The sequence below is a fragment of the Thalassophryne amazonica genome, chromosome 14 (assembly GCF_902500255.1).
Source record: "Thalassophryne amazonica chromosome 14, fThaAma1.1, whole genome shotgun sequence".
Classification (NCBI taxonomy): Eukaryota; Metazoa; Chordata; class Actinopteri; order Batrachoidiformes; family Batrachoididae; genus Thalassophryne; species Thalassophryne amazonica.
In genome coordinates, this window is record NC_047116.1 from 54,502,272 (window position 1) to 54,522,502 (window position 20,231).

At 38.7% G+C, this 20,231-nt stretch overlaps 1 protein-coding gene across 8 annotated transcripts in view; it reads right to left on the reverse strand.

Annotated features, from left to right (window-relative positions):
• traf3ip1 (TNF receptor-associated factor 3 interacting protein 1) overlaps positions 1 to 16,004 on the reverse strand; it is a 54,526-nt gene extending 38,522 nt beyond the window's left edge. For 5 of the 8 annotated variants that reach the window (XM_034186630.1, XM_034186628.1, XM_034186629.1 and 2 more), the window contains exon 1: positions 15,779 to 16,004. In XM_034186630.1, coding sequence (XP_034042521.1) covers positions 15,779 to 15,901 — 123 coding nt within the window. In that variant the 5' untranslated portion in view covers positions 15,902 to 16,004. The remainder of the gene's footprint in view (positions 1 to 15,778) is intronic. The other 3 variants (XM_034186633.1, XM_034186632.1, XM_034186631.1) reach the window with 1 other exon arrangement.
• Between the last annotated feature and the right edge of the window lie 4,227 nt (positions 16,005 to 20,231).

Genomic DNA, 20,231 nt, shown 5'->3' on the forward strand with positions numbered 1-20,231 from the left:
CTTTTGAACTTTGCACTAGTAACAATCTGGATGGTCTTTTTCCTCTTTTGGCCGGAGGACACGACATCCATGATTTCCAAAAACAATTTGAAACATGGACTCATCAGACCACAGCACAATTTTCCACTTTGCGTCTGTCCATTTCAAATGAGCTCGGGCCTAGAGAAGGCAGAGGTGTTTCCGGATGTTGTTGATGTATGGCTTTCGCTTTGCATGATAGAGTTTTAACTTGCACTTGTAGATGTAGTGATGAACTGTGATGAACTTAATCGTTTTCTGAAGTGTTCCTGTGGCCATGCAGTAAGATCCTTCACACAATGATGTCGGCTTTTAATGCAGTGCCGTCTGAGGGATCGAAGGTCACGTGCATTCAATGTTGGTTTTCAGCCTTGCTGCTTGAGTGTAGAAAGTTCTCCAGATTCTCTGAATCTTTTGATTATATTATGGACTGTAGATGGAATCCCTAAATTCCTTGCAATTGATCATTGAGAAACATTGTTCTTAAACTGTTGCACTATTTTTTCACGCAGCTGTTCACAAAGTGGTGATCCTTGCCCCACCTTTGCTTGTGAATGGCTCAGCCTTTTGGGGATGCTCCTTTTCTACCCAATCATAACACTCACCTCTTTCCAATTAACCTGTTCACCTGTGGAATGTTCCAAACAGGTGTTCTTTGAGCATTCATCAACTTTCCCAGTCTTTTGTCGCCCCTGTCCCAGCATTTCTGAAACATGTTGCAGGCATCCATTTCATAATGAGCAAATATTTGCACAAAAACAAAAAGGCCTATCAGTTTGAACATTAAATATCTTATCTTTGTAGTGTATTCAATTGAATACAGGTTGAAGAGGAATATATTCTGTTTTTATTTAGATTTCACCCAATGTCCCAACTTCATTGGAACTGGGGTTGTAGTAGGCATGATGTTTCTCCCCGTGTTTGCTAGCTGCTCATGTGAAAGTGGTTGCTAGCTTAATGTATTATCTGAGGCTAAAGTGAAGTGTTCAAGGGTGGTAACAAATTAAGCAAAGCTTGTGCTGGAATGGCATGTGAGTCCAGAATGTTTTTAAAATGTTCAACCACAACAATTTTTAAAAGAGGAACACAACCCTTTTATTTCCTTTTAATTATGTTTTTTTTTTATTCTTTATTTCTTGCTTTTTAACATAACATCACTGATGATGCATTACAAACACTCACAATATGTGAGGTTACAAGCATGTGAATACATATTTTAAACTTTCACATCAGTGGAGAGCAAAACAAAAAAAAAAAAACAATAATATAAATTAAAATAAAAATAAAACACAGAACTGTCGGGGGTGACCATTAAACAAAATAGCTGTTATCTACATGTCATATACGTATTAAAGCCCTATGTTGGGCCTCTGAATGGTTATATATTGAACCCATTTTTCCCAACAAGAAACAAACAAATCCAGTTTTTGGTTTACTACAGCTGTTAGTCTTTCCAGTCTGTAAATGTCCAGTGTCACATCCATCCAGGGTGACAAAGTTGGCTTCTTCTGCGACAGCCAGTTTTTAGTCACTGCCTTCTTACCAGCCGCTAATAAAATAATAAACAAGCGTTTGTCCATTTTTTCCAGTCTTGTAAATGTGGTAGACATCCAAAGTAAACCGTTTTGAAATCAAATGGAAGGGGATAATTAAAGATGTCTCGTCGGGCTACATGTACGTCCATCCAATATTGTTTAATGAGAGGACAATCCCACATAATGTGAAAATGGTTTGCACTCTGGTTTCCACATTTTCTCCAGCAGTCCGGAGGGGTCCCATCATAATGCGTTTTCTGACATGGAGTAATAAAATACCTTATCAATACCTTCCATCCAAACTCTTTCCATCTTAGTGAATTTGTACATTTCCATTGTGCTTTCCAGATCGATGCCCATTCCTCCTCTGTTATACAACCCCTGGCAAAAATTATGGAATCACTGGCCTCGGAGGATGTTCATTCAGTTGTTTAATTTTGTAGAAAAAAACAGATCACAGACATGACACAAAACTAAAGTCATTTCAAATGGCAACTTTCTGGCTTTAAGAAACACTATAAGAAATCAGGAAAAAAAAATTGTGGCAGTCAGTAACGGTGACTTTATTAGACCAAGCAGAAGGAAAAAAATATGGAATCACTCAATTCTGAGGAATAAATTATGGAATCATGAAAAACAAAAGAACGCTCCAACACATCACTAGTATTTTGTTGCACCACCTCTGGCTTTTATAATAGCTTGCAGTCTCTGAGGCATGGACTTAATGAGTGACAAACAGTACTCTTCATCAATCTGGCTCCAACTTTCTCTGCCAGATCAGCTTTGCAGGTTGGAGCCTGGTCATGGACCATTTTCTTCAACTTCCACCAAAGATTTTCAATTGGATTAAGATCCGGACTATTTGCAGGCCATGACATTGACCCTATGTGTCTTTTTGCAAGGAATGTTTTCACAGTTTTCGCTCTATGGCAAGATGCATTATCATCTTGAAAAATGATTTCATCATCCCCAAACATCCTTTCAAATGATGGGATAAGAAAAGTGTCCAAAATATCAACGTAAACCTGTGCATTTATTGATGATATAATGACAGCCATCTCCCCAGTGCCTTTACCTGACATGTAGCCCCATATCATCAATGACTTTGGAAATTTACATGTTCTCTTCAGGCAGTCATCTTTATAAATCTCATTGGAACGGCACCAAACAAAAGTTCCAGCATCATCACCTTGCCCAATGCAGATTCGAGATTCATCACTGAATATGACTTTCATCCAGTCATCCACAGTCCACGATTGCTTTTCCTTAGCCCATTGTAACCTGGTTTTTTTCTGTTTAGGTGTTAATGATGGCTTTCATTTAGCTTTTCTGTATGTAAATCCCATTTCCTTTAGGCGGTTTCTTACAGTTCGGTCACAGACATTGACTCCAGTTTCCTCCCATTCGTTCATTTGTTTTGTTGTGCATTTTCGATTTTTGAGACATATTGCTTTAAGTTTTCTGTCTTGATGCCTTCCTTGGTCTACCAGTATGTTTGCCTTTAACAACCTTCCCATGTTGTTTGTATTTGGTCCAGAGTTTAGACACAGCTGACTGTGAACAACCAACATCTTTTGCAACATTGCATGATGATTTACCCTCTTAAGAGTTTGATAATCCTCTCCTTTCTTTCACTTGACATCTCTCGTGTTGGAGACATGATTCATGTCAGTCCACTTGGTGCAACACCTCTCCAAGGTGTGATCACTCCTTTTTAGATGCAGACTAACGAGCAGATCTGATTTGATGCAGGTGTTAGTTTTGGGGATGAAAATTTACAGGGTGATTCCATAATTTATTCCTCAGAATTGAGTGAGTCCATATTTTTTTTCCCTCTGCTTGGTCTAAAAAAGTAACCGTTACTGACTGCCACAATTATTTTTCCTGATTTCTTATAGTGTTTCTTAAAGCCAGAAAGTTGCCACTTGAAATGACTTTAGTTTTGTGTCATGTCTGTGATCTGCTTTTTTTTTCTACAAAATTAAACAACTGAATGAACATCCTCCGAGGCTGGTGATTCCATAATTATTGCTAGGGGTTGTATATATACCTCCCTCTTTCTCCCATAAAGCTTTCACATACAATGTAGACTATTTGTATAACTGTGAGATAATCCCCTTACCAATATTACCATTATATGCTTTCTTGAGCATTTCCACAAAATTCACATTAGTTACAGGTTTATTCTTAAGTTTAGTATCCACATAGTGTCTTAACTGTAAGTATCGACAGAAATCTTGCTTTTCCAGAGAATACTCTTTTTGTAGTGTTTCAAATTCAACAAAAATATCATTCTTAAAGAATTTGAATATTACTGTTAGTCCTTTTGATGTCCATGTCTTAAAACGTGGATCATTTTTGTTTGGATGAAAGTCAGAATCGTAGGCGTACCACTTAAAACCCACAATGTCTTTGTCCAATTTAAATTCCATCACCGCAGTTTTCAAAACCTTAAGAGTACATTCTACCCATGGGTTATTAGCCTCATCTATATATTTTTGAATATTATTATCAGCCAAAATAGATTGTATTGGAAAAGGAAATATACTTTCCTCAATGTCCTTCCACTGTGCTATATATGAATTGTCACACCAGTTTATCACTGCTTTAATCTGAGCTGCCTGATAATATTCCCTCAGAGATGGTAGGCCCCACCCCCCCTTTTCCTTGGCCAATTGTAAAGTTTTAAAACACACTCTAGGTTTTTTGCCTTGCCATATATACCTTGATATCATTTTGTCCCATTCTATAAATTTGCTTTGTTCAATCTCTATTGGTAATGTCTGGAATAAATAGAGAAGTCTAGGCAAGATATTCATTTTTATGGAGTCAATTCTACAACTTAAAGAAAAGTAAGGTATTAATTTCCATCTATTTATATCCTCAATTATTCTTTTCCTTAAGGGTATATAATTATAGTCAAAGAGTTTTGTGTAGTCTTTCGGTATGCCAATACCTAAATATGTGAGTGATTTGGCTTGCCATATCATTGGATACTTGATTAATACTTCATTTGGGGGGTTGTAATTATATGTTAGTACTTGAGTTTTAGTCATGTTGACCTTATATCCTGAAAGTCTACCATACTGTTCAAATAACTGCATCAATTTTGATAAAGAGTCTGTCGGCTGATCTAAATATATCAATATATCATTTGCGTAACAGGCTAGTTTATGTTCTCGGGCTTTAATAGTAATTCCCTTGATATCCCCATTTTGTCTTATTGACTGCGCTAGCGGTTCCAGATATAGTGAGAACAATAAAGGGGACCATGCACAGCCCTGTCTCGTTCTGCGTTGTAATATAAATCTATTTGATAAGCTTCCATTAACCTTTATTCTCGCAGTAGGTTTGTGGTATATTGCTTTTATAGTCCCAATGATTACATCATGGAAGCCAAATTTAATTCATGTTTTGTAAAGAAAATCCCAGTTAACGGAGTCGAATGCCTTTTCAGCATCCACACTCATAAGTACTGCATTAGTTTTATTTTTTTGTATATGATTTATAATGTGAAGAGTTCTACGAATATTATCTTGGATCTGACATTGCCTAATCAATCAATTCAATCAATTTTATTTATATAGCGCCAAATCACAACAAACAGTTGCCCCAAGGCACTTTATATTGTAAGGCAAGGCCATACAATAATTACGTAAAAACCCCAACGGTCAAAACGACCCCCTGTGAGCAAGCACTTGGCGACAGTGGGCAGGAAAAACTCCCTTTTAACAGGAAGAAACCTCCAGCAGAACCAGGCTCAGGGAGGGGCAGTCTTCTGCTGGGACTGGTTGGGGCTGAGGGAGAGAACCAGGAAAAAGACATGCTGTGGAGGGGAGCAGAGATCAATCACTAATGATTACAACCCCTGGCAAAAACCACGGAACCACCGGCCTCGGAGGATGCCCACCCAGCCGTCCAATTCTGCAGAAAAAAAGCAGATCACAGACATGACACAAAACCAAAGCCACTCCAAATGGCAACCCCCTGGCTCCAAGAAACACCACAAGAAACCAGGAAAAAAAAAATTGTGACAGTCAGCAACGGCCACCTCCCGGCCTAATAAAGCCTGTTTGCTCATTATGTATTAACATGGGTAAAAATTCTTCCAAGCGTCTGGCCATAATACAGGTGAAAAGCTTATAGTCTAAATTCAAAACAGATATAGGTCTAAATGAACCACAGTCAGTTTTATCTTTACCCTCTTTTGGTATAGCAGATATTATTGCTTCTTTCCAACTAGGTGGGGTTTGTGCTTTTTTAAGGACCCAATTAAACGTAACTAGGATTATAGGAATCAGTTCACTTTTAAATTCTTTGTACCATTCCGCAGTATATCCATCTGAACCTGGTGATTTATTTATTTTTAGTCTGCTAATAGCTTTTTTAAGTTCAGTTTCAGTGATTTCCGCTATCATCTTTTCGCTCTGGGCCACGCTTAAAGCTGGTAAATTCAGTGAATCAAGAAAAATGTCAATTTCATTTTCATTTCCTCCTGGGACTTTAGAGTATAATTTCTTATAGAACTCCTCAAAGGCATAGTGAATTTCCTGTACATTATTTTTTATCTGTCCCGTTTGAGGGTGTCTGATTTTAGTTATTGTATTTTCAGCTATCTTCTTTTTAAGTTTTCATGCTAAGATTTTCATAGATTTTGACCCACTTTCATAATACGTTTGTTTCAAAAACATTAATTTTCTCTTTATTTCTTGTGTTTCCAATTCATTAACCTGTTCCCTAATTTTTTAATTTCTTCCAAAAAATTGTGTATTTAAATTTATGTTCATTTTCCAGTTGCTTCAAGCTGTTTTGTAAGTCCTCCATTTTTTGGATACGTTTTTTTTCTTTTTATAAGACACTATTGCTATAACCTTACCTCTAAGCACGGCCTTCATTGTGTCCCAGAGTATAGGAGGAGATCCTCCCCATTGTTGTTAATCTCTAAGAACTCTTGGAGGTCCTTTTTTATTTGTTCCTTAATGTTATCTTTTAGTAGACTTGATTTAATTTCCAAGTGGTTATTTTGGGTTGCAGATTTAGATCAACCAACAAATATACAGGGGCATGGTAACTTACATCTATTGTCCCAATTACACATGTCTAAATCTTATCCTTGTCTTTCCCGAAAGTTATGAAATAATCTATCCTCGTGTAGAGGTGGTGGGGTGGAGAGTAATGGGTATAGTCTGTTCTTGTAGGGAATAAATCAATATATTCTCCATATATCAATCAACCCGACCTCATTAAAAAGCATATTAACTTTTTTATGTAGAGTATTAGAGTCCGAATTCTTCAATTTTGAACTATCTAATTCTGGTTTTAAACACTTATTAATAAACCTCTGGTTTCAGTAACCATTAAATTAATAATGTTCTGGAAAAAACTAAAATCACTTCCTGGGGGTACATATATATTCATCAGAGTAACTAAATTCCCATCTATACTCCCCCATACCAATATGTATCTTCCATCCTTGTCCTTTATCACTTCTGTTTTCTCAAAGTTAAGTCTACTTGAAATGAGGATAGAAACTCCTCTTCTATGTCCTGATTTATATGAGGAGAAAAAAGTTCTGTGAACCCCATTCATCTTAACTTCTCATGTTCACTTTTGTTTAAATGGGTCTCTTGAAGATACACGATATGAGCTCTTTCTTTTTTCATTTTAGTCAGTATTCTACTACGCTTGATTGGATTTGTTAAACCGTTTGAATGAATGAATGAATGAAAACTGTTTATTTCGAACATTTGATACAACAACAATTACAAGATAGATCAGTAAAGACAACAACAAAAAAGTTCCTACTGTGTACCCAACATGTCCGAAAAGGGGTAGGGTGAAGCATCAGCTTATTTATCCCTACCCCTTCTTCCCCACAACCAGTAATACCCTTTGCCACATATACACATAGATTCCTACACACCTAAACCGATATCAATATATATATATACACACATATATATACACATACACATATATATATATACATACACACATCAACATACATACACATATACATACACATATATACACATATACATATATACACATATATATACACAAACATAAATATACACCTACACATACCTACTTACATACAAAATACTATATATTTACAAGCCGAAGCAAAAAACAAAAACACCCTAACCCTCATTACCCTTCCTCCTCCCTATACCTAGAAAAAAACATATTTTTGTACTGCTGTTTGAACTGGTTCATGCTTGGACATTGCTTGAGCCCCACTCCCAATCTGTTCCACATCCTCACCCCACAGACAGAAATACAGAAACCTTTTAATGTTGTTCGTGCCCACTGATGCTTTAAATTAAATCTCCCCCTCAGACTGTAATCCCCTGATCTGTTAAAAAACATATTTTTAATATTTGCTGGAAGTAAATTGTTTATTGCTTTATACACAATTTGTACTGTTTGAAAATGAACCAAGTCTGTGAATTTTAAGAATTTGGATTGTAAAAATAGTGGATTTGTATGATCTCTATAGCCAGTATTATGAATAATTCTTATAGCTCTTTTCTGCATTACTGATAGTGATTGTGTTGTACCTTTATAAGTATTACCCCATACCTCTGCACAGTACTGTAAATATGGTAAAACCAGTGAGCAGTAAAGAATGCGGAGTGAGTTGTGGTCCAGAATATGTTTCGCTTTGTTTAGAACTGAAATGCTTCTTGACAGTTTACTTTGTATATGTTTTATATGAGTCTTCCAGTTTATCTTATCATCTATTATCACCCCCAGAAACTTATTTTCATGTACCCTTTCAATATCTACCCCCTCGACTTGTAACTGAACCTGTATGTCTGTATTACAATAGCCAAATAACATGTATTTTGTTTTACTTAAGTTTAATGATAATTTGTTTCTGTCAAACCATATTTTCAATTTTCCCATTTCTATACTGATCCTCCTCAGTAACTCCTGCAAATCCCCCCTGAACAAAAAATGCTTGTGTCATCTGCAAATAATACTAATTTTAATATTTTGGAAACATTGACAATATCATTTATATAAATTAGAAACAGTTTTGGACCCAATACTGACCCCTGTGGGACGCCACAAGCATTGTCCAAGCATGATGATGTATATTCCCCCAACTTCACAAACTGTTTTCTGTTACTTAAGTAGCTTCTCACCCAGTGCAACACCAACCCCCTAATCCCATACTGTTCAAGTTTATTGATTAATATGTCATGATTGATTGTATCAAAAGCCTTTTTAAGGTCTATAAATATTCCAACTGAATGTAATTTGTGGTCTATGGCGTTTGTAATCTCCTCAACTGATTCTATTAATGCAAGTGATGTTGAACTATGTGCTCTGAATCCATATTGACTATCAGTAAGTAATTTATGTTTATTTATGAATTTGTCTAATCTATTATTGAATAACTTTTCTAATAATTTGGAAAATTGTGGAAGCAAAGAAACAGGTCTATAATTTGTGAAGTGGTGTCTATCCCCAGTCTTATACAGCGGCACAACCTTAGCTATTTTCATTTGATTGGGAAATTTACCGGTTTGAAATGATAAGTTACAGATGTATGTTAATGGTTCTACAATCCATTCAATGACCTGTTTTACCACCACCATATCAATTTCATTTAAATCGGTAGATGTTTTATATTTACAATTATTCACAATGTCTATAATTTCATTTCCATCCACTGCTGTGAGGAACATTGAACAGGGATTTCTTTCTATGAGATTATTATCCCAATCCTCAGGTTGGGAATCGGGAATTTTTTCTGCCAAGCTTGGTCCAATATTTACAAAAAAATTATTAAAACCGTTGACTACCTCATCCTTATTTTCCTTCTTGACATTATTATAAATGAAATACTGAGGGTAACTCAGTTTTTTATTACCATTTTTGATAATGCTATTTAATATATCCCATATTCCTTTAATATTGTTTTTGTTATTATATAATATGTTACTATAATATTCCTTCCTACATACCCGTATAATATTAGTTAATCTATTTTTGTATTTCTTATATCTATTTTCTGCCTCTTTAGTCTTTAGTTTTATGAATTCTCTATACAGTGTATTTTTCTTATTACATGCATTTCGTAACCCTTTCGTCATCCATGGTCGAGCTTGGATTTTTTGTTTTCTGTAGTCTTGTTTAATTGGACAATTTTTATCATATAATGATGTAAATATTTGTAAAAAAAAGTTTCATATGCACTATCAACATCACTTTCACTGTATACCTTTTCCCAGTTTTGCTCCTGTAAATCCTTCTTTAATGTGTTCATGTTTTCCTCTGTCCGCACTCGCCTGTATTTTATTTTCTCCTCTGGCTGATTCCGCCGATGGTTTCTATTATAAACGATGAAAACTGGTAGATGATCACTAATGTCATTGATTAATAATCCACTCACAGTGTTATTCTCAATATCATTGCTGAATATATTATCAATTAAGGTAGCACTATGGGATGTAATTCTGCTTGGCCTGGTGATTTTTGGATATAAACTCATACTGTACATTATACTGATAAATTCATCTGTTATTTTATGCTTATTTGGATTGAGCAGATCAATATTTAAGTCACCACAAATGAACAGTTTTTTGATTAGTTTTTGAGAACATTTTTCCCATACAGTCAGTGAATGTTTCAATACAAGATCCTGGTGCTCTATATATACAGCTGACTAATACATTTTTGCTTTTTTCTTCACATATTTCAGTAGTTATACATTCTAATAAGTTATCAATCACAGTTGTCATATTGTCTACTATTTTATAATCCATGTTCTTATCCACATACACAGCCACTCCTCCTCCACTCTTATTCTTTCTGTTTACACAATTAAATTCATATCCATCCAGTTCAAAATCCATTCCTTTATCTTCATTGATCCATGTTTCTGATATAGCAATTATATTAAATATTTCTTTAAACTGACTTAAATATTCTTTAATGTTGTTAAAGTTTGCATATAGACTTCTGCTGTTGAAATGGATTATTGATAATTTGTTATCCGTTCTAATGATCCGATTAAACTGTTCATCTGTATAATAGCAACAACTGTCATTGATATTTGAGAAGAAATTATTGTCCGGGTCTATATCGTGCTCCAGAAATAACTTTTACCTTAACTTTAGCCATATAAAATATTTGTCTTACTCAAATCTAACAGCAGTGGTAAAAAGTAACTTAGGTCAACACCCCGACAGAACAACAATATAACAGAACTTATTAACAACAAAAACAGAGTGATTCCAAGGTTGGGGTCTCTTGTAACCAATGACCCTGTAACATGGTGGAAAAGTGTCAAAACGTAGGGGAAAGCCTCTATCTGGAATGAGTGGAGGGCCCCTATGGCTTGGTTCTCTAGCCGACAATTTCTCCCTCTTAATTGTCTTTACTCATAAATTTGGAATTAGGACACAATAAAATGTTTTTCTTATCCTTCCTAAAAATTGTGCACATGTTAATCTCACACCTCTTCTGGGTTAGGGGGGCTTTGCCGTCTATAGACCTGAAGTTTTTCTCTGATGCCTTTCTCCCATTCATCTGCCATCCCCCGCTTCATCCTCACCGCTTTCCACGCTGATTTGGAGAGCTGCTCCGCCAGGCTCTCTTTGGGGGTTATCAGGGTGACTGACAGCCCTCTGGTGTTCATGTCTGTAGTTGCTTCCTTTGCTGTTTTATAAAGCCGGGTCCCATCTTCATAGAATACATGGATTTTGGCAGGGTATGGCGTCTGAAACCTAATATTCTTTGTTTCAACACTCGTTTAGCTTCAGCGTAGTCTCTGCGTATTTTTTAATATAGCTGCGGGGTAATCTTGATCAAAGTATATTTGTCTCCTATCCAGAAAGACCTTTTTCAAAGCCCATGCTTTGCGCAGAACTTCCTCTTTAGTTGTATAGCGTGAGAATTTAATCACTATCGATCTTTGTTTATCCTGTAAATTTCCGGACGTGTTCCAAGCTAGGGCTCGATGTGCTCTCTCAATGTTGAGGTTTGTACCTTGGGGGATGCGCAGAGAGTCATGAAGAAGTTTCTCAATAAAAGTAATCATTGACGTTCCCTCTGCACCTTCCGGAACATTATAAATCCTCAAATTCTCCCGTCGTGATCTTGTTTCCTGGTCCAGTAGCTTAATTTCTTGTTGGTTCATAACTTTGATCATTTTACACACTTGCTCTATATTCTGAACCTGATCTTCAGCTTTGCTAATTCTAGCTTCTGCTTCAAGTATTTTATTATTTGTTGTAGTCAGCTCTGACCTGATATCATTCAGTTGTTGGTTTGTTTCTGCCCGAAAGTCCCGTATTTCTTGTAGCACCGTAGCTAAACTTGCCTCCCGGGCCATGCTAGCATTAGCTTCAGCCCCATCCGCATGTTGCGCCACCAGGCTTTCTTCATTTGCCCGTCCTTCATTTAATGACTTCTGTTTTGTGTCCTTTTTCCCCATCGTTACTCCGACTTAAGCTCGTTTTATTTATGGTAGAAATGCTTCAAATTGAGCTATTTGCAGAGTATTTATTAAGTTTTTGGAGGGAGCTCTTAACTTAGGCTGCCATTCGGAACGATGACGTCACCGGAACCTCTTAATTATGTTTTTATGTTAATTTACCATCTTAATGTATTTATAAATTGTTTAGGTTCTTGTTATCATATATACACTATTATTATTTTATATTTACTTCTATTTTGTCATTTGATTTTTAAATGGACCACAATGGATATAAGTGCTTTCACTTTCTTATGTCATCCATGTATTTTAACATATTTACAATTGTATTAAGTACTTACATTGAACATAGTAAATAAAATAAAGCACGCACGCACACTTTTAATAAAAGATGACTCACCACCTCCTGCTGGAATGGCATGCGAGTCCAGAATGTAGTTAGCAACATCCATTGTTTAGTGTTGTTAGCTAATATACGTAGCTTCTCCAAAAATATTGTCCTATCAATGTTCTATTTTAGGGATGTTCATCCTTGACCCAAAATACGTAAGTATATCAAACAGTAAATGTGAGCTCTCCCCGGTTTCACTGTGATTGAAGTTGCACACACACACGCATGCACAGACAGCTTTTTGTCTTTTCCGCATTCTGCTGCAAGCAGCTATTTCCATTTTTAGAGAGGCAGAAACAGTGGCGGAAGACATGAAACACATGACACTTTTCAGTCATGTACCAGCAACATAAAACTTAACTCACTCATGGTAATGGCAACATGAGACTTAACCAAACTGACTAAATAATAAATCATAACACTAACACTGTTAAACTAACATGAACTACAATAATGTTTAAAACTCCAAAACCCAACCCTGAACTCCCATGGTGCATTGCAGCACAACATCTACCGTTTACTGGTTCGCTAAAATTGCTCATTACTCCAAAAATATTTGTCCTATGGACTTTCTGTTTTTGCAGCATTCATCCTTAAGCAAAAATACATAAGCGTACCAAACGGCAAATGTCAGCTTTCCACAGTTTCTGTGTGATTGAAGCTATACACAAATGCACATAGAGGCCATTTGGCTATTATAATAGAGATAATCAAATAACAGCTGCAGCCTAACCCACTCCTCTCCTACCACCTGTGCGAATTTGGTCAGTTTTCTGTCCTCAAAGATGTGAAGCAATCTGTTGTAATTATGGTGATGCTTCTTTCACCTCTGTAAAAAAGAGAAATTCTCACACTTTGAGCCCTTAATTGTGCCACAGATTCTAGGAACCCCTCAGCTACTGAGTTTATTGGCTTATTTTATTGTAATTGCTCATTTTCTGTAAAAAGAAGATGGTCATCCTTGTTGAAAGTAAGGATGTTTCAGGTGCTCAAATGCATGAGCCACTTCAGGTTTGGACCTGGATGCCAGTATGCAGTAAATGACCCCTTACATAGGTCTCTAACCAGTGAGTGAGTGAATAAAGCAGACTGGATGTCTGTAATACTACAGTGCTGCCAAAATAGCACAGCAGATAAGACCATACTTACAGAGGAATCCTTCAAATAGTGATGCAAGCACCAAATTTGGCACAAATACTCTACAGACATTACTCATTTGAAAAAGCAGAGTGTCCACTTGAATTGTCAATATGCGGCCAAGTCGGGGTCAATTGAAGAATTAGACAGGGATCAAAATTTACAAATGCTCCAATCATATTGAAAAGTATTCTATAGTATTTCTCTCTCTATGATCAGACAAATAATGTGGTCTAGTTTTCAATATGATTAGCGCATCTTTTAATTTTAACCCCTGCACAATCCTTCAATTGACCCCTACCTTATTTTTTTCGGCACTCACTATCACCAATCAGATAGTGAAATTAAAAAAATATAGTAAATAGGCATTCTATTTGCAAAATTACTGATGTGCAAGTTCTGTTCAGCTTCACAGCTTTCTCTCACTTTCCATGGATAAACAGTGGTAGCATAGAGGGTTTTCAATCACGTGACCGATTTGCTCCCGATTCCATTGTGGATTACCATGCAGCTGGCACGTGAAATAGAGAGAATGAAAGCTTATTACAAGGCTTTAAACCCTTGAGATAAAGCTGTTTATTATGATCGATGTGTAGCAGTTGCTTCAGTGGATCTGTATGTTATACCGGATAGTGAATTTAATGACGATGTACTGAAGTGGCCGGCAGTTTCACAGCGTAAGCTTAATATGGCCAGAACCAAGCAGACCACCCATAAATCCACCGGAGGAAAAGCTCAGAGGAAGCAGCTCGCTACCAAAGCCGCCCGGAAGAGCGCTCCGGCTACCAGCGGTGTGAAGAAGTCTCATCGTTACAGGCCCGGCACTGTGGTGCTGAGAGAGATCCGCCGCTACCAGAAATCCACCGAGCTGCTGATCCGCAAGCTGCCAACCAGGTCAGCCTCACTGGCCTCCTGCAGAGCATCACAGCGGAGCTTTGAAAGCAGACATCATGCTTGAAGTCCTGAGTAATTTCTCGCACCAGGCGTTGGAAGGGCAGCTTGTGGATCAGCAACTCGGTGGATTTCTGATAGCGGCGGATCTCTCTCAACGCCATGGCCTGTAACGGTGAGGCTTCTTCACACCGACCCGTAGCTAGAGCGCTCTTCCCAGCGGCTTTGGATTTGGATTTACAGACGGTCTGCTTAGTTCTGGCCATATTAAAGCTTCCTTCAGATCTGCTCTGCCTCTTCTGCTGAGCCAGGTCTCTTTGCATCGTTTAGAAAGCTCGTAACATTCCACTGCTTGATACACAATAACTGCTGGTAACCTGTAAAATGAGCGACCTGCCTCATTTTTATCACATCTGTTTGAACAACCGACAACAGCACAAAAGTTGACCACTGTTGAAGCTTCTGCAATTGTTCGCCAAATGCAAGTAGCGTATCACAGTGGCCACCGCGCCGTAATCCACAATGGCCGCGGGAAGCAAAATCACATGACCAGTACGTCACATGAAAACCCTCCATACACAATGTGCAGCTAAGCATCACTGCTTTCTTGCATGATTGTTTTACAAAACACAGATGCATAAACTGGAACAATTCAATAGCCTAGAAAAAAAATCCAGCTGAGTGACAGAACACACTGGGGTGAGTTCACTAAAGTGGGGTGACTTCACCTGGACTGGGGTGAGTTTATATGTGGGGTGACTTCACTCGCTCCATTCCAGGTTATGACACCAGTATGTCTGAAGGCAGTATGTGCAAAGGCCATATTAACCTAGATTACCTCACCAACAAACACGTAGACCGTGATAAACTGTTCAGCATCAACACCCACAACGTCAAAAGACAACTTTAAATGAACGAGCACTCGCACTATGTTCGTTTTGTCTTCAGTGAGCTAACGCTGGTTTGTTGACAGTATGCAGCACTGTTCGTACCTATAGCAACGAGACGACGCCGTCGACAATGCTAGCTCAGTAGCTAATGCTAAGTGGCCTAGCATTGAATGAAGGGGGAAGTTGCATTTCCATATTGGCTGCTATTAAATGTTAAACGCATACAGTACGCATACAGCAATAAATCTGCTGCAGGTGCTTAGAAGCAGCGGATTGTGAAAAGCTGCAGAGGCTATTCTAGCTGAATGCTAACCACTAAGCTAGCTAGTTAGTTCGTTTATGGTGTCAAACTTCGCACGTTAAGTTCAAATGTGTATTTTCACAATAATGGAATTGGGACCCTCGAGCGAGTTAATACAATATCAGCTTGTGAAAGGAATATAAACAGAAAATCCGATTTTACCTCGCTGAAGATGTCGTGTAGGTAGCAAAACGGTGGCTTGCTTAGCAGCTTCTCCGTTAAACGCGGTTTCTTTATCACTTTGCCCAGTGTGTCCTGGGTTTTTTTAACCACCGTAGCATTCATCACAGCACTCCAAGTTTTCTTAACAAAGCAAGGCGTCGTTATAACGATGTTACTTCAAAAACTCCAAAGCATTTACCAAAAAAATGCCGAGGGGTGCAGAAGAAACACCCACATCTTCGCTTATTTTGAATGTGACTCTTTGACGCCGGGGCTTCGAAGCTTGTGTCGAATTAGTGAAGCCATGGTTCATGACACGCTGTGTTCTTCTTCTTCTTATGGATTTCCGGCAGGCTGCGTGCCAGTCAGCGCATTGCTGCCTTTCACTGGCAGACCATGACTACTACACTCTACTCACAGACTATGCTGCAAACCAGAGCTAAACACAAAATCCATCAGGGCATTGTAGACCTCTTGCTGACGTGCAGACGGATCAAGCAGCACTTTAATAGAAACAAACTTAAAACCAAGATCAAAAAGATGTGAAAAAAGAACTCTCCTCTGCTCAGAAAATCTTTTACACTCCATCAGAACATGAGGGATAGTCTCTTTCTTTGTGCAGGTTTCACACAATCCATTGTGGTCTTTACCAATTAGACATAGGTCAGCCGCCAGTCCGCAGTGTCCTAACCTCAGTCTTGTTAACAATACTTGCTCCCTTCTGTTATTCCCCCGGGTTGGGCAGTCACCAAACAGACTTCTGCACACTATAAAATGCCTACCCTTATTTCCATTGTCCCAGTCTTTCTGCCATTGAGCCCACACTACTTTTTTAATCATGGCTTTATGTTCAGAGCTGCTATGAGCCACCTCAAGATCTACAGTGTCATGTCTTAAAGCGTTCTTTGCAACCTGATCCACAATTTCATTACCCCTAACCCCCACATGTGCCGGGACCTACATGAAGCACACATCTGACCCTCCCTTCTCCACTCTGAGCAAAGCAGTCAGCACCTCAACCAGCAGATCAGGCCTACACCGGGAAGAGGCCGACTCCAAGGACTGCAACACAGCAGCTGAGTCAGAGCAGATGACAACCCTCTCCGGTCTCACTTCTTCCACCCATTCAAGAGCCCACACCATAGCCAAAATTTCAGCTGTAAATACTCCTACGCCATCAGGAAGTCGTCTGCCCAGACTCAGAGACAGAGCAGGAATAAAAATCCTAAATCCCCCTCTCTGGCTAGTGGGGTCAACGGACCCATCAGTAAACAATTGCAGATACCCATCGCAATTGTTCTGCATAGCCTCCCTCACCACAGTTACAGGACATATTCCCCCCTCCCCTTTGAGGTGATCTTTCACAGTCCAATCCACTTCCACTTGAGGGAGTAGCCAAGTAGGAACCGCTGGCCAGACAGCTACCGGAGCTGTATCCCTCTGACTGAGCTCTGGCAACTCACCCTTCACTTCTAAGATAACAGTTTTCCCACTCCCTCTTCCTGACTCCCATGAATCCTGAAGGAGTCTCCTCCCAGGGTGGTCACCCCTCTGACCCAGGGCTTTGCCTACAAACTGGAGTGCTAGCTTAAGCCGTCTCTTTTGAAGGGGCATCTCTCCCACTTCAACTAGGAGGGCTGGCACAGAGGTTGTTCTGAATGCACCACAGCACACTCAAAGTGCTTTTGCTTGGATCACATCTAATTTTGCCAAATTTGTTTTAGCTGCATTTCCATACACAAGACAACCATAATCCAAAAATGAGTGAATCGTAGCTCTATAAATCATCAGTAGTGTAGCTTTATCAGCTCCCCAATCGCTGCCAGAAAGGCACTGCAATACATTTATTACTCTACTGCATTTATCCACCACCTTCTCAATGTGAGTTTTGAAAGTCTCCCTCTCATCAAAATGGACCCCTAAATACTTAAAAGATTTAACCCTTTCCAAATTTAAACCATATAATTGCAAACTTGCATTAACTAAATTTCTCTTCCTCCCAAACACTACAAACTTTGACTTTTCCACTGATATTTTAAAACCCCACCTACTTGCCCACTCCACATTATTCAAGGCATTTTGTAACTTTGCAAATACAAAACCCACATTTCTCCCCCTCTTCCACACAACCCTGTCATCAGCAAAAAGTGACAACCCATAACCTGGATCCAAATTGCTAAAAATATAATTTATCATTACATTAAACAGTACTGGACTAACTACACTGCCCTGAGGAGTTCCATTATCAATATCCAGTACTTCAGAAAAAGTTCTACCGACCCTAACCTGAATTCTCCGACCCTGTACAAATGCCCTAATTCAATTTAACATGCGACCACGAATACCTGCATCATAGAGCTTAACTAATAGCCCCTCCTTCAACAACATATCATAGGCCTTTTCAATATCAAGGAACACAGCAACAAGAACTTCTTTACTCGCACTAGCTTTCTAACTTTCTTAATATCAGAATCCAAGGTCAACACTGACTCCATGGTGCTCCTCCCTATTCTAAAACCATTCTGGTAGGGAACAAACCATTCATTTTTTTTTCAAGCTTATAAACCAGCCGGTCAGTCACCATTCTTTCCATAATTTTACATAAAACTGAGGTAAGTGCAATAGGCCTGTAAGAACCCCGGTTCTTCCCTTCCTTCCCTGGTTTCAAAATTGGTATAACTACAGCCTGTTTCCATGCCCCTGGCAGCCGTCCTTCTGCCCACACATTATTAATCAGAGCCAGGACTTCCTCCAAAACATCATTAAGATTTTTGAAAAAACTGTAGATTAACCCATCCTTCCCTGGTGCTGTAGAACCCCCCCTACTAATTGCTTTCAATAGCTCCTTCATAGTGAAGAATAAATTGACAGAATCCGAATTACCTAAATTGGTTTCCAGTTTATGGTACTGACCCCCCAGCATCATATCCCTTCTACAGATTCCATCCTCCCCCAAATTTGATCCACTGTGAATTAGCTGAAAAGCCCTGACTAACATGTCAGCCTTCTGATTGTCATTCACTGCCACAACTCCATTCCTTTCCAACACTGGAATAGAACGTACACATTTAACCCCAGACATGCGTCTCATTGAAGACCATATTTCATTAATAGAGGTGTCTGTGCCCATCCGACGACAAAACTTCCTCCAAGACTCTCTCCTAGCATTCTTAATAATCTTTCTAGCAACAGCCCTAAGTTTTTTATACTCTACTGCATTTTGCTCCAACTGATGTCTCCTTAATTTTTATAAGCTTTATTCCTATTTCTAACTGCTACACTGCATGCTTAATTCCACCATGGTACACCAACCAAACAGATTAACATTATGGGCAATCATTCCACACAAACTACCATTCCACTCATCAATCGAATCCTCATTTATCTCATCCAAATCTTTATTACAGGCCTCTGCAAACTCTCCCCACCTCGCCCTACTAAGGTCCAAACGCTTCGGGTATGTGACCTCTTCCACCAGCAGAGACTGACCAAACCTCATCAGAATAGGAAAATGATCACTTCCTATAGTATACCCCTCCAAAGTATCCCATATTGCCTTCCTTGCCAAAGGAGCTGAAGGTATAGACAGATCTATGCATGACAGGCTCCCTGTCCTAATATCAAACCTAGTAGGTCTGGTATCATTTAGGCAGACCAACCCATGCCGATCCATAAAATCTTCTACTATTTCTCCATTACTGTTTCTATCCCTGCTGCCCCACAGTGGATTATGTGCATTAAAATCCTCCACCCAAACTACAGTGCAACCAACTACCTCCAAAATAGCCTCAAAGTCATCAATACATAAATTCAAACATGAATTATAAAAATTTACAACAGTCATTCCCCCCGAACTTCCCCAAACATTTACCGCTGCACATTCTAATTGGGTATTAAAACACACACTCTCATATTGCACACCGGCCCTAACAAATATTGCACAACCCCCTCCCGACCTGTCTTTGCGATCTTTCCTCACAGACTCATACCCAGAAATAACAAAATCTAGACAAGGTTTCAGCTAAGTCTCTTGAATGCATATGAGCTCTGGCTTATGGCTTTCTTTAAAATACTCTAAAAATCGTTTTAACTCTTGGCCATTAGCAATAAGGCTTCTGGCATTCCATTGTAATATGTGGAACATTTAAGTGAGGTCAAGCGAACCTGAATCTCCATTTGTTATCACAGGGACATTTTGCACACTACGAGCACAAGGTAAGTTCAGGAGCTCTGGGGAGACTGACAAACTCAAAAACCTGCCAGCTTCTTTAGCTGTCATTGCTTTAATAGCCGAGGGTGTATTAACCTGGCGAGCAGCCCACAAAACTTCAACTAAAAAAGCCAAAAATGCAGTTTTATCCACAATAAAAGAGTTTACTGAAATCTTTACTCCCTGAGCAGGAAAATTGGCCTCTTGAGGGCGCACCCGCTCCGGCTCTCTAGCCTCATTCAC